This window comes from Pseudorasbora parva, chromosome 19, assembly GCF_024679245.1.
Source record: "Pseudorasbora parva isolate DD20220531a chromosome 19, ASM2467924v1, whole genome shotgun sequence".
NCBI classification, from domain to species: domain Eukaryota; kingdom Metazoa; phylum Chordata; class Actinopteri; order Cypriniformes; family Gobionidae; genus Pseudorasbora; species Pseudorasbora parva.
The window spans coordinates 14,916,163-14,931,554 of NC_090190.1; the positions used below are offsets into that span (position 1 = coordinate 14,916,163).

The 15,392-nt window shown below is 40.2% G+C and overlaps 1 protein-coding gene and 1 long non-coding RNA gene across 6 annotated transcripts in view; both read left to right on the forward strand.

Annotated features, from left to right (window-relative positions):
- Positions 1–3,737: 3,737 nt before the first annotated feature.
- Positions 3,738–6,976, forward strand: sox4a (SRY-box transcription factor 4a). The gene has a single exon (XM_067425732.1). The coding sequence runs from the start codon at positions 4,185–4,187 to the stop codon at positions 5,268–5,270; it is 1,086 nt and encodes a 361-aa protein (XP_067281833.1). The 5' UTR covers positions 3,738–4,184; the 3' UTR covers positions 5,271–6,976.
- A 3,617-nt stretch (positions 6,977–10,593) lies between these two features.
- The window catches only part of LOC137047824 (uncharacterized), a 201,311-nt gene continuing 196,512 nt past the window's right edge, over positions 10,594–15,392 (forward strand). For all 5 annotated transcript variants that reach the window (XR_010899257.1, XR_010899260.1, XR_010899258.1 and 2 more), the window contains exon 1: positions 10,594–10,745. This is a non-coding gene — a long non-coding RNA (uncharacterized lncRNA). The remainder of the gene's footprint in view (positions 10,746–15,392) is intronic.

The following is a 15,392-nucleotide window of genomic DNA, read 5'->3' on the forward strand; positions in this document are numbered from 1 at the left end:
TGTTTGTGTGTGTGTTTGGAGGCAGAGAAGAGATCGACACTCAGATTGATAAGGACGTCCCCGTGTCCTTGTAGGCTGTGTAGTTCAGCTCCGCTGGGCTAAGACTGGCAAGATCATGTACTTTCTTGTCTGAATGTGTTTTGAGAGCAAACAGTCAGGATTACCATGGCAACACTAAGCCAAGCTTGAGGAGTGGGGTTTGGATTGAACACCGTGGTAGTGGGGAGTGAATGAGTGAATTAAGCATGCTGCCGCCGTGCCGCCAGACCATTACTAAAGCCTCTCGTTTCAGCCTATGAGATCAAATACTCTCATTATGAGTGGATTTGTCCATCTCTGATCCTTCTGCTGTAGCTCGTTTTTCGGTGGCAATTGCACATGAATCTCATCCTGTGCGTTTGGTTTTCTTAAAAGACACCCCTGGTGCATAGGATATCACCATTCTTCACCCGAATTTTCGCATTACAAGTTTTCTGAAATGTGATGTTTGGATATGCAAATGTACTCATTATATATGCGCTCATTTGCATACATTTCCAGAACAGAAATCTGAACAGTAAATAAAGCCAGGTTCAAAATTCTTGTTTCGTTTTGTTGTCAGAGTCAAAAGAGTATCTCTTTGTGTCACTATAAATTTGAAAATACTGTCAATAGCCCAAAAATCTTCATGTATTTTTTAGGGGGAAATGTTTTGGTGTGTGTAAGTGCTGCTGAAGTAGAGGTTTCTGGCTTAGTTAGTGAGGCCAGAAAACTAGCGTTTAAAGATATATTGGTTGAAATCTACAGACTCAAATAGATAAAGTGAAATACTGTAAAGTTGTGATGTAAGGAATACTGATTAAGGATTTAGGCCTCTCTTTGTTTCAATTGAGAACACTATCTCAACAAAAATCTAAACTTGCATAGTATACACTATGGTTTCCTGCCTCACAGCATCCCGGACACCAACATTTTAGCAATTCATAAAAGATGAATCACTGTCTGGCCATCTGAGATTTCAGATATAAAGGTGACCCAGCAAGCAATAGCCGTCATTTCACTGTCTCGGGATATAGTCCGGCTATGAGTAAACCCCTTCTAGCCAAATATAACCTTGAATTTGGCTACATGTAGTTTTTGCCTAAATAACTTGCGAGATGTATGATATTCCATCATGTAAGCAAAGACAACAGTTATTAATGAGTTTGGTTTCATTTCTTTGGTTAGACGTAATTTTTCACTGACTTGCCTTGACATCAGGGCTGTGTTTGGATGGCTATTAGACATCTTTTAAATGCAAAATTGCTTGCTGGGTAGGATCATTTTTGGTACTATTCACAAGTTCCCCTGCCCATTCACTCTTACATGGATAGTTCACCCAAAAATAAAAATTCTGTCATCATTTACTCTCCCTTATGTTGTTCCAAACTTGTATGAGTTTCTTTCTGCTGAGCACAAAAGAAGATATTTTGAAGAATGTTTGTAACAAAGCAGATAGATTTTTGGGTGAACTATCCCTTTAATAGTTAATGGTAAACGAACTTGGCTTGCTGTCCTCGAAGGAGGCTCGAACCCGAGGCTCGGCTCGGCTCGCGCTCTGAAATTAAACCCCTAGCAGTACTGCGCAGAGGAAGAATAAAAGAAAAAGAGGAGGAGATGTGAAGGAGGAGGGATGCTGAGCGAATTGTCACTGGGACTGGCACGTCCCAATGTTGCAGAGTTAGACACGTTTTTGTTGATCCTGGAACAACATTCCTGCCCTCAAATTTTGTCCTAACTATAACTATCCCTAAACCTATCCATAAGTTATTCTTAAAACCAGAGGGGAAGGTGAATAACACTGAAGTAGAAGCACCTGTTTGTAAACCTTAACCTGACAAACTCTAAACTTGTCCCTTAATTCAGATTGGTTGATTGGAATGTTGTTCTGGGATCAACAAAGATGATAATCCAGGAACATGTTGCACTTGGTGAAATCATGCTGTGCCAGTGGCTGTTGCTTATATAGGCTTGTAATGATGATTGACAGGACTGAATGTTTATGCTCCTCTATAACCTATAGTGCATATTATCACTGTAATCACTTAAGAGTGTATTATGGATGTTTTCTTTCCTCTAGTCTGAAACAACACATTCTGAAAAGTCAAATAGCCCAGAACCTCAACACTGACCAGAGCATGAAAAAAAAAAAAATAATAATAATGTTTTGCCTGTAGTGTCTTGCCTTAACTAGCACGCCTACTGATATACTGCACTTGTGGTTGTCCGACTATAAGCAAATAGAAACATGTTAACAAATTTTACAATACATTTTGGCATGAACTCACCTTTGACTCACCTAAATAGCAGTTGTGTGACTTAGCTGGTGTGTTCCTGTTGAGGTGTAACTCCTAAAGTAAATAATCGTAAGTGTAGCAGGGTGGCCATCTGTCCCTGTAATGAGACACGATAAGGTAAGCTAGTGCTCGTTTTCTCCCAGCACACCTGTTTAAACAGTCAAAGGTGTTTGATTACTGTATTCAAAATCAAATGGCCACGGAATTACCTCAGAAAATCTCACGCACACAGTGTACTGTTGGTGTGGTAAATGGTTAACAATTTTTGAAAACTAATTCTATAGCTATGAGGTCACTGAAGTATTGATTTCAGTTATATTGATTCGGGGTTTAGGAAGTCGCTGTCTGCTTAGCAGAGATAGTGGAGATGTATCACTTCATCTTCACATCTCACAATAATGTGAGAATGGACTCAAGACGCTTGCCTTTTGTTGTTGTTTTCTATCCGTGATAGATGACTTGATTACGTAATGCATATTCAGATCTGGTTTATCTAGTTAAACAGTTATTCAGAGCAGACACTTTCTCTGTAGAATAACAACTGTTTTCAGCCCTACTTTGGCTCTAGTACGCCATCTAGGGGCATACACGAGTTCAGTTTTAACCGAGTCATGATGCCAAACGCTTTCTTCACCTCTTGGGTTTGACGGTTTGCTGTGTGAGTACATTCTACTATCAGCTTCATTCTAGTAGCAAGAAATACACAATTTGAAAGAACGTGAAATGGACTGTTTAAGAAACATACATGGCTGAAAACCAGCCATAAAACATTTTGTATCATAATTGTATTATTTCCAATAACCAAAGCGAGAGCCACAAACACAAACAAGAACATGCTGCCTTTTGAATGGAAGCGCGTGGCATGTGGGCGCGCGCTGTCTTTGTGTATAAATAACGCACGGATCTGTAATATGCTGAATATTAATGAATGAGCGATTATGTTTTAATTTAATTTTTAATTTTATTTACCTGATATTAGAACATTATATTCATACCACAATTTAATATTGTAAAATATTAATAATAATACAAGATAATAATAATTTCCATTTCCTCTATGATGTATTCAATACTAGCGAGACAAAGTAGTAAACATGTGATTGTTTTAAGTTTTAATCCTTGTTATCGCTCATAATCGAACATCATAATTGCTTATCCCAACTTACGCACCCATGCCAAATTCAGCGTGCGATCTAGGAAAGGGGGAGTGCATAATGTGCCTTTAAAACTAAGTTTGCAGTGTAGATGGAATGAGGTCAGACAGAAAGCTTCTCATTGCACGCGCCGATTATTATTAGATACTATATTCAGCCAATGAAAGGCGACGGGGTGTGGCTTTGGCTGAGGATAGGCTAGTGACAGCATCTGATTGGCTGGGTTCTCTTTCCTTTATACCTTCGGAAAAGGATAAATCCTTGTGAGGCGGTTTAGCAGAAGTATTGAAAGTTGTGAAGGGTGATAGGAAGCTCAGAGCATGAAAAAGTGCAGTCGTCTAAACCTACCGCATGGTCATACGACAAACTATGCTGAAGACACTTGTCCGTTTCCATTAAACGGCTTCAGATACTTCGCGTCCAGAGCGCACTCTGGGTTCGTTTTCAGTCGAACCGGCAGTTGAACGGCACACTGTTGATTTTGACGACGTTGCCGGGACTTGACAGAGCTCCTCACGGGGATATGCGCTTTGTGGACGGCGTGCTGAACCAGAAGACAGTCAGCGGCAGCAGCAACTTTGTTTCCAGACTTGACTGAATCATATTCCGCACAAGAGTAAAGAAGAAGAAAGACTCTTAGCGCTCTCGAAGCGTCTCGAGCTGCAGCACGTGTAGGATTTTCGTGCGCAATTAAAAGTTGAGACTGTTGTAGTGCATGGGCACAGACCTGGCTATGGTGGAGCAAACGCACATCAGCAACAGCAGCAGCAGCGACGTGCTCCCCGGCGACTCTATTGATTCGGGGGAGATGGACCTAGACATGGACGCCTCTCAGACTCCAGGCTCCCCTAACTCAGCTGGGGATAAAATGGACATCGCATGGTGCAAAACCCCATCGGGCCACATCAAGAGGCCAATGAACGCATTCATGGTTTGGTCGCAAATAGAGAGGCGCAAGATTATGGAACAGTCGCCGGACATGCACAACGCGGAGATCTCAAAGAGACTCGGCAAGCGCTGGAAACTTTTGAAAGACAGCGACAAGATCCCCTTTATCCGCGAGGCCGAGCGTCTGCGGCTCAAGCACATGGCAGACTATCCAGACTACAAATATCGACCTCGGAAGAAGGTGAAGTCATCCAGCGGCAAGACTGGGGAGAAGGGGGAGCGCGTGAGCGGCAGCCCCGGCGCGAAATCTGCATCCAAAAAGAGCTCGAAAACTCTCAGCAGGACGCACAGAAAGTCCACAACGCTTGAGCTGACCGCCCACTCCGTCCCTGCAGACCACCACGCTCTCTACAAGTCCAGGTCTGTCTCCGCCGCCAAACAAATACCCGAGAAACCAGCAAAGCGCGGGCATGTGTTCGGGGGATGCAGCTCGGACAGCAGCCCGCCCTCCGTCGCCGTGCCGGCCAGTCCCACTCTGAGCAGCTCGGCGGAATCCAGCGACCCGCTGAGCCTGTATGAGGACGTGGTCGCCAGCGGAAAAGAAGACGCGGAGCCCGGAGCGCGCTTCAAGTATACGCGCGCGCCGTCTCCGACGCCCTCCGCCTCGCACTCGTCCTCGCAATCGTCCTCCTCGGATGAGGAGTTCGAGGACGAGCTGGCGGACCCCAGTCCCGGCTTTGACAGCTTAAGCACCTTTGGCACAGCGCCTTTGGACAGAGATTTGGAGTTCAACTTTGAGTCGGGCTCCGGCTCGCACTTTGAGTTCCCCGACTACTGCACTCCAGAGGTGAGCGAGATGATATCAGGGGACTGGCTCGAATCGACAATATCCAACTTAGTGTTCACTTATTGAGCTCTAACAATGAGTCTGATTGAAAGGACAACTTGAAAAATGACTGGAGGGCTGCAAAACCCTCCGAGACAAGTCAGAAGACGAGTCAACGACATGATTCCTCTTGTTTATCATGCATCAGATACTGTGGGCTCTCATTATCCACTGACAAGAGTGCAGATGAAAGTGCTTAGCTTGCTCGTTTGGTGCTGGAAGGAGGCGCGCTTTGGACGCAGAGGAAGGCGTTGCGCGGTGGCGAGTTAACGTTGTGCGCCCTCTCCGACTTAAAAAGGGACGTTTTTAAACAGAAAAAAAGTCTGGTCAAATGCTTGTTTTTGCTGGAGGTACTGAATGGAGCGCTTGAGGTCGTTTGTTAGACCAGAATCGCATGCTTTCATTACGATTTAACTACGAAAGGCTGTTGAGAAGCGTAACTGGTGTTGAATGGCGGCGCCAGATCCGACGCAAAAACAAACAATCACAATCACCAGCTTTTCTGTCGTCATGACATCAGGATTCAGACGCAACTCAGATGATTCGACTCTTTACACTACAAATCAGGACCAAAATTCATCCGAGGAGCGTTCTCTCTCTCTCTGTGTCTTTCTCTGCCTTTTTACTTTTTCATCCTCGTTCTCTCGCAAGTAACTTTTAAGCGCTGGCATTTTTATATCGATGTATTTATAACGGCCAAACATTGCTCCCCTCAGTCAGTTGTGTTCTAGTCAGTCTGTTGTGTGTATAGGCTACACATGCACATGTCCGTCTGTCTCGCGGAAGGGCTAGTCTTGTTTCGTATTATTTAATTGATGACCTCTCACATGGAACGGAGATTAAATGTTTCATTATTTTCTGAGTGTATTTTTGTACAAAATCTATCGAGGGGGTGTCAATCGGTGAATATCGCTGTTTGGATTTCCGATTTTTAAAGCCAGGGGGTTGGGTTGTCTCCAAAATCTGCCCCCTAAACATGTTTACAGTGTCAATCCACAGGCTTCTTAAAGAGACAGTATCTGCATTTCAACGACCAATCGTCATTAGCCTACGACGCGCGCGCGCTGAATGAGGTTGTATGTAGCCGCAGCAACAGCTGCGATTTATCGCGTCCTTATTTGGGATACTGTACCTTTTGAATACCAATTTCTTTGTGCTTTTATAGTGACACGTTTCGGTTTGAACCACTGGATGGAATTACAGATACGGTCGAAATGCCTATAATTCATGAACAATGAAGTACGTCTTCACTCCATAATTGTACAAGGATATTTAATCTTTTCTACTTGTTGGCTAAATGTAGCTAATTGTTTTAGTATATTATGGCATGGCAAATAGCATTTTGTATTTCTGAATTCAGGTTTATGTAGAGCAGTTGTGTTTAAGGCAGAGGATCAACATGAAGATTTCTATGTACATTGACTGTAAAATAAGTAAAAGATTGCGTGTTTATGTCTGACAATGATATATCATGACAGGAACGAGAACATATATCTTTATACATCCCTATGTTTAAGAGTGTTGTTCATGACTTTTGGAATATATAGATATGTTTTATTGTTTCATTTTGTGCAATATGCTGTGTACAATATTGTTTTGTCTTGCCATACCATATCTCAACATTTGAGTAGTGAACTCAAAAGCCAGCCAATTGTGTCAAGTCACTGCCTGTCAGACCTCTGTACAGAACTTTGTCTTTTTCCAAGAAGGAAATAAAATCAGCTGGAACTGAACTTCAGTTGCAAGACTGTTTCTCTTCATATTCCCCCTGATACAATTTGTCATTACATTAAACGCATCATAAAACCAAAGGATCATTTCTGCACCACCATCATGTTCATTTCTGAGAGCGGTACTGCCCCACAAAGGCAAAACACGGTAACTACGCCAACACTAAAACAGAAAATGGCTTCACATATTTTGGATTGATTTGATATCAAACTCTCATTCCCAGTCATAAAAGTTACTGTTCTGCTTTCGCTTGGCAGACCAGTAAACAAACCCTAGTTTGTTTATGAAGTCTACAAATGAGTGATCAACAAGGTAAACTGTATCGCTACTTTGAAACGTTCTAGTGTAAAATATATGGCTGAGAATAAATACAATTATTTATTAATACCACTTACACAAACGCCTGCATCAGCACTGCTTACGTATGTCACTCTAAATGAAACATATGTTGTGACGCATGGCCGAAAGATTGACAGGCAAGCGTGTTGCAACCTGAAGGGACAGGGAACTGTCACATAATGACATCACGGCACTGTTTCAATTCTGTAGACCTTGTTAAACATCCATCCGTCCGTCCCTCCCTCCCCAGTCTTCCTGTCCACGATAAGACACCGGCGGGTGGGTGTGCGTCTAATGGTGGCGATCCAGACATTACAAACATTCAATAATCACATTGCATGCCTGCAATATGGCATGTTTACATGAGGGGGGGAAATAGATCAGATGGTTTGTCAGTGTCTCAAGAGCTGAGCGTTCCAGCAACTCGGCCTGAGTCATTATCTAGCATCATCCCAACTGATAGTGCAGGGTGTGAACCTAATGCCCTAGTCAAGTGCGAGCATTGATGCACACTGCAGCAAGAGGGTCTAGACATCGGCTCTGTGGGGGAGGAGTGTGAGACAGATGAGATGTCTCTGCCGGGAGGCTACATTGGGGGCGCTCAAGTGGATTGTTCAGAAGGGATGACTGCTGAAACCAATTAATTCCTTCTGGGTGCACTGGTTTGTGTCGGGAACGGGGAGGGGGCTCTCGAAAGATTTTGCGTTAATCTGTTTACATCCCCCAAATGAGAAAAGAGACAGGAAGCCGTTTGAATACCACAGTTGTGCAAAGTTAAGATATGAATGCATCAGTCTGTCAAGCAGACTCGGATGATGGATTGTGTTGGGGTGCTGGTTTCTAACTCATATATCTATGTTACCTGCTATGAATTGACTTGTTATCTGAAGATGTGAATAATTTTAAGAAAATAAGAGACATCATTTTTTTTTAGTTAGTATACTGTCCTGAATAAGATAATTTACATAACACATATCTACATAGTCCACAAGACAAAACAAATAGCTGCATTTATTAAAATGACCCCATTCAAATGCTTGGGGTGAAAGATTTTTGAATTTGAAGATCAAGGTAAATTGCACTTAATTTGTCTTCTGGGAAACATCTTCTGTTGCTTCTAAAGGGCAGTACTAAATGAAAAAGAAAGATATTTACACAACATAAGAGAAATTTGGACATCAACACACACACACACACATGTTGGTCTATGTGGTTTACAGGGACTCTCCATAGGCGTAATGGTTTTTATACCGTACAAACCGTATTTTCTATCCCCTTACACTGCCCCTGCCCCTGCCCCTAAACCTACCCATCACAGGAAACATTCTGCATTTTTACTTTCTCAAAAAAACATCATTTAGTATGTTTTTAAGGCCATTTGAATTATGAGGACATTTGATATGTCCTCATAAACCACATTTATAGTGTAATACCAGTGTAATACCCATGTAGTTATACAAATTTGTGTCCTCATAAACCACATAAACAGGCTACACACACACACACACACACACACACACACACACACACACACACACACACACACACACACACACACACACACACACACACACACACACACACACACACACACAAATTAAGTTCATAAACTTTTGTTCATTATATGTACTTTACAATGACTATATGAAAAAAAATGACTATATGACTATATGTAAAATATATATAAATGCTAACTATCTTATTCTGGAGAGTATTAATACGCATTTTGTATGATCTGTCTTATTTTGTTAAATTTATTCTAATTTTCACAGATATTGCAAGCGGTTCACATACTTTTTCTTGCAACTACATATGGCCGCACATTAGTTTAGGGTCCAATTCTCATTAACTAGTTGAGTTTTGACTCAATAAACTCATGATTGCTTGTTGTAAGTTGACTTAAAGGCTTAGTTCACCCAAAAATGAAATTGATGTCATTAATGACTCACCCTAATGTTGTTCCACACCCGTAAGACACCCGTTCTTCGGAACACAGTTTAAGATATTTTATATTTAGTCTGAGAGCGTATCCAAGTGTATGCACACTATACTGTCCATTTCCAGAAAGGGAATAAAAACATCATCAAAGTAGTCCATATGTGACATCAGTTGGTTAATTAGAATCTCTTGAAGCATCGAAAATACATTTTGGTCCCGAAATATCAAAAACTACGACTTTATTCAGCATTGTCTTCTCTTCCGCGTTTGTTTTCAAACCTCAAATAAAGATTCAAATGGTAATGAATCAGCAGATTGATTAATGATTCGGATCGCCAATTTCACGTAATTTCAACAGTTTGGCAGTTTGACATGCGATCCAAATAATTTATTTTGACTTCCGAGCCCTTAGAAGTCAGTTTTCTATACATACACATACATGTGGTGCTACGCCGCTGTGTATATATGTATATATATATATATATATATATATATATATATATATATATATATATATATATATATATATATATATATATATATATATAAATCAGAAACTTAATATTTCTCATAATAGCTCACACAAAAAAGCTGATCTTTTTAATGGCCTTTTGTAAGGTTTTTTATATATATATATATATATATATATATATATATATATATATATATATATATATATATATATATATATATATATATATATATATATATATAAAAACCTTACAAAAGGCCATTAAAAAGATCAGCTTTTTTGTGTGAGCTATTATGAGAAATATTAAGTTTCTGATTTATATATATATATATATATATATATATATATATATATATATATATATATATATATATATATATATATATATATATATATATATATATATATATATATATATATATATGCCTATATAAAATCAGAATCTTAATATATATATTTTTTTACAAAAAAAAAAAAAATGAATTAAGATCAACACACTAAATAACTCTTTAGCACTAACAGAAGGCAGCACAGATGGTTTGAATCAGTGCACTTAGAGAGATTAGAAACACTTAGAAATATTTACACTTATCCACATACTAGGGTTTCCACGCATGTCACCAATACAGCCCGATAAGCTTTCGTGAATGTATATTTAATTATAAACTTATATAAGCAATTTACTCAAAAACCAAGTCCTCAATACACTCAATACCTATATATTAAACGGAAGGGGAAAACATTTTGAATAAACACATATAAACCGTAATGTTCTTCACGTTTGTTTGATGTCATTCTTCTAAAAGATATTGGGCAGGGGGTGGGGTCATGGGTGAAAGGGGCGTGGTCAAATGAGCTGTCTAAGCACGTGCAGACAATGCACTATCATCAATACAAGCCAAACATCCGAGCGCAGAAAGTTTTTGTGCTTTTGGATTATAACGACAAAACGGGACCACGCCTCAAAGGACTTTGGCATGTTTTAGAGCATAACACTCTTCGAAGATGACTTCCCGATATAGGTAAATGATTTTGCATTTTTTAGCGGGAGCTTTGGTGCGTCTGCTCTCAAAGTTGAGCACAAAGGGGGTGTGGAGTATTCCTTTGTTCATCACAAACTTCACTTGGCCACGCGATAGTGGGATGAGAACACAAAAACCGAACGGAATAGCAGTACTGGATTGATGACCTTTCATAATCATGGCCTTTGATTTTAAGGATCTTTTGGGGATTGTATTTACTCACCACGATTGGCAGGAGGAATAATCAACAAAGAATGAACTCACGTACACTTTGGTCCACTTGTTCTAAATATTATACTAACTTAATGTTATAAGTCGATATTTTTGTTTAGTTGCTATTCAAGATTTGGGTTAGCAACAAGAGCTAGGTTAGCAACAGGTAGTTATATTGTTTTTCTCCAGCTCTACAAACAACTTTACTATCGTCAATGTATTTTTTTTTTATAATTATTTAATTGTCTATATTGTCATGATTATATTATTATCTATGTTTCCATCCAGTTAACTCGCCACAATAATTACATTTAAAGGCAGTCAAACTATTCTATTATGAAACAGTTATAATTTAATGATAATTGAAGGTTATTATTTTGACACAAATTATAATTGATTTTTAATCAAGAAGCCTTCTTATAAGAAAAAAAGTTGGAAAGGTTGTTTTTAAAAAAAAACATTTTTTCACATGGTGAGTTACAGTATCAGAAAGTGCAAATGCAAGTTTAATTGCAGGGAAAATCTATTATTGATTAATAAATGTTTCACTCTCAGAGAAAGCATTTTTTTTAATGTTTTTTCATTCTCAATGGAGAAGCATCTCTTTTAGGACACGGAGTCATGTTGAGGTCACTGTTTGTATGGTACAATATGTGGTGGTGATGATTACAGGTGTTCTTGGTCCTTCTAAAGTCTTAAAATCCTTAGGTTACACTTGTTGTTCAGTATTACAGAGGGTGATTATCCCCCCCACTCGTGAAGTGCACAATAGATAGCTATATTTTGATATTGATTGAACTGAGCCCTATGGATGCGTTACAAATAACCTTTTCTGAACAATAAGAATGAAACAATGTGTCGTACAGAAAGGTTTGTGCAGCTGTATAACACACACTGAGAAAATGCATGAATGCCTTTGCATTATTTAATGAAATATCAAACCATTTGACCTTTACTTAAAACTAACTTCACTTTTTTTTGTAGACTTTTTGCAGTTGCTTTTAACCAGCTGGTTGTTGATGGATGTATGAAGTTAGCTCTCAGTGTCCTAGCAAGGTAAACACAGTGTAGTTCATCACATTGACTATGAATGTGATGCACTAATGTTTGGCAATGGCTGCATATGAAAGCTTAAAAATGCTACCTTCTGAGGATGCATTTCAAGGTATAGGAAGGCATAAAGGCACATCTGAATCCAATAGTTAGCTTAATTTCCTGTCTTTTTTTACCCTTCACTGCCTTTATCCCACACTTTTGTGTGTTTCATTCTATGACAGTTGAGCTAAAATTAAACGTTGGTCAAAATTGGTGATCAGTTTGTGTGTAAATGTATGTTTTTTTCACTTTTAATGTAATTTCTAGCAATACATTACTATTGAAGTAATTAAATATTCCTTAATTTATGGTCAAAGCTCTCTCTGTTTTGTTTTAGATCATTAAACTGTTGACTCAGAAGTGTGTCTAAAATCAGTTTCGTGAGGTACATTTCGGATGCAGCCAGCCACAAAAGACCCGTTTCCATCGAAATTACCCAGAACAATTTGTCTCTGGAACTCCAACACCTGCTGTCTGCGTTTCCATTGCGGAAAAGTACCGTTGAGATTAGTCCGGTGACGTAGGACTGTGCACTGTTTTCCAGTTCCTGCTGGATATCATCCTCCGCATATAAGCTTAATAAAGCCTGAACCTCAGCGTTGGTCCGTCTGTCGTATTTTTTTTAAACTTCATTGTTAATTCAAATAGCAAACAACTCTTTCTGCACGCACCGCAGAAATAACTAGTTACTGACGTTGAAATAAAATGCTGCGTGGAGTCAGCCAATCAAAATGTTGCGTGAAGTCAACCAATCGTTCAGCATGTTCAAGCGGCCAAGTTCCACCCCCGAAAGTTCCTGAACTGAAGTACTAGCTCACGAGCAGGGACATTTTGAGGGGGAAATATCTACCCGGAACTTTGTTTAGACCACCATTTAGATGGATTTTCTGGCAATCTGCGGTCGAAACACGCAGGGGGCCGCCTAAAGTCCCTAGTTCCTGGGGAAATAGCCGTGCAGGAACAAGTATTTTTGTTTGTGTCCATAATCACTACTTATTCACAATTCCCTACTTTATTCCACTTATAGTCCACTAAATGAGTGAATGAAAATGAGCGGTTGACTTTGAACACTGAGTGCACTTATGTCTTCTGTCGAGACACGGGTATTCATTCTCACAGTGACTACTCCAATCTTTCAAATAATCTTTACGAATATCTATTTATCTGATATGACTTATGACCTGTAAAGTTGCCAGAATCATAATCATACACTGTTTGTTCGTCGGCCAGAGGAGAACTGGCAACCTTACTGAGCCTGGTTTCGCCCATGTTTTTTTTTCCTTTTTTTTTTCATTCTGGTCCTGAAGGAGTTTTGGTTCCTTGCCACCGTTGTCTTTGGCTTTTGGCTTGCTCAGTTGGGGACACTTAAATTTCAACTATATTGCCGATCTGCCTACATTTACACTATATGATAATTGAAATTAGCTGGATAACCACCGTTTTCTCCAGAGCGTCTGTACAGCCTAAATCAAAATTTGTGCATTTGCATTATTTTCCTGGTAACACTGTAAGGCCCCGATCAAACAGAACACGTTTTTGCAGCGAGAGGCGCCTTTTTTGAATGGATTTCGGTTGGCGGAGAGCGTTATGCGCGCTGCTTAGGCGCGTTTTAACTGCTTGCTGCGCCTCGCGTTTTTGAAGGAGCGCTCCGAGCGCATGAATCTATATAAATAAAGGTGTTTTTACTTGACTTTAATGGCGTATTCTGTGCATCCGTTATACACTTTTATTGAGGTGCATTATGGGATTAAATAAGTGCCCTTGATCATGTCCACTATGGTTTCGGACACCACTACAATTGGTTGTCCCCTCAAATAGTGCACTGTATAAGGGTATATGGAATAGGGCTCACAATTAACATGAAACCGTGTTTAAATCGTTTTGGCTTATCGCAGTTATGAAATTGCAAAGGCTGCAATTTAAAAAAAAACAAAATGATATTCAGGCTCTGATTAGTACATGACCTGAAAGCATTGCGAGTTTGAGTCGCTTATAATGTGCATTTGAAAAAGCAATACACATCAAAGATCTTTCCAAACACGAGATGCAAGTTTATTCAGCTCACGATAGTATGATGTCCATAGAGATTTTCCGGAATGACGTGCCCTATTGTACTTCTGCGGTCCATATTTTTTTCTGCGTGAGCGCCCAGCATTCACTACTGATCACAGAGCCGTGCTACGCATAAATTAATCGCAGCCTTTGACAAAACGTGCGGTTTCGTTTCGATTAATTGTGCAGCCCTAATATGGAGCGATTTCAAACGGAGCCTTCGTCTTTTTTGAAACTGACCAGGGGATCAACAGGAAACTTCTACTCATCAATTGCACTGCATTTGTTCTCCGAGCAACCGTTTAGAGCCTGTCTGCGGGGGTTTAGAGACTCTGTGTTTTTGTGTGAGAGAGCGACAGACATGTTGTGTTAATGTATGCCTGCTTAGAAAGGTTGCTACAGAGATAGCTATGTTGCCTTGGGATGTTGAAATGTCTTGTTTTGACATGCCTTGTCTTCCATACAAAAAATAGGAGAAAAAAAGACATTGCAGGCATCAGAAGACAGCACAGCTAATTAGTCACTTTTGTGCGGCAAGCGTGGTGAGATGATGTCACCGGCAGTGAAGTAATTACTACCCATAAATCATAGTGTGTGTGTGTGAGAGGTAGTGGTAGAGGAGCGAATGCGGGTTCTGGCAGCTCTATTGTCTTGAACTCATGAGCCCACTTCTGTCTCCTTAGTGGAAAGGTAAATAGACACCTTCTAGCTCGCAGACGTACTTTAGGATGAGGGAGATGAACCGAAAACGCTTCCGTGCCTGATAACTGCATCGCCTCCCTATGGTTTCCAATGTAGTTATGCATCTGTTCAGAGCAAGGGTCTTTATTTCTGAAATTAATTTCATATTTCAGAAGGGGGTTTTTTTTGGAGTAAAAGCTCCCCGGCTGCGCCGTGACATCAGGCATCATCCGCAGCATTAATTTTCTTCCCAGCATCACAGCAGTTGTTTTGGCACCCCCTTATGTTTTTAATAGTTTGGTATCTTAGGGCCTTGTCAAGATCGTGGTGGAGGCCTTTGAAATTAGAGTGAGTTTCTGTCAGCATATGCTTTGATTTACTTACTCCCCGTCTATCTCTCTCCACGCAGCCAAGAAAGCCTGATGTTTTACTGTCCCGAAACTGAGTGCGAATTTGCTGACGGTGCTAAACTGTAGGGATGCGCAGACAGGGCTCCACAGGCTCTGCCCAGCCGCACCACTTCTGAAGTTCTCCAGCGCTCTCATGTGACAAGCTGTCGGTTTCTGACTGGGAGCAACTGGTCTAAGTTTATGTCATGTTTATGTG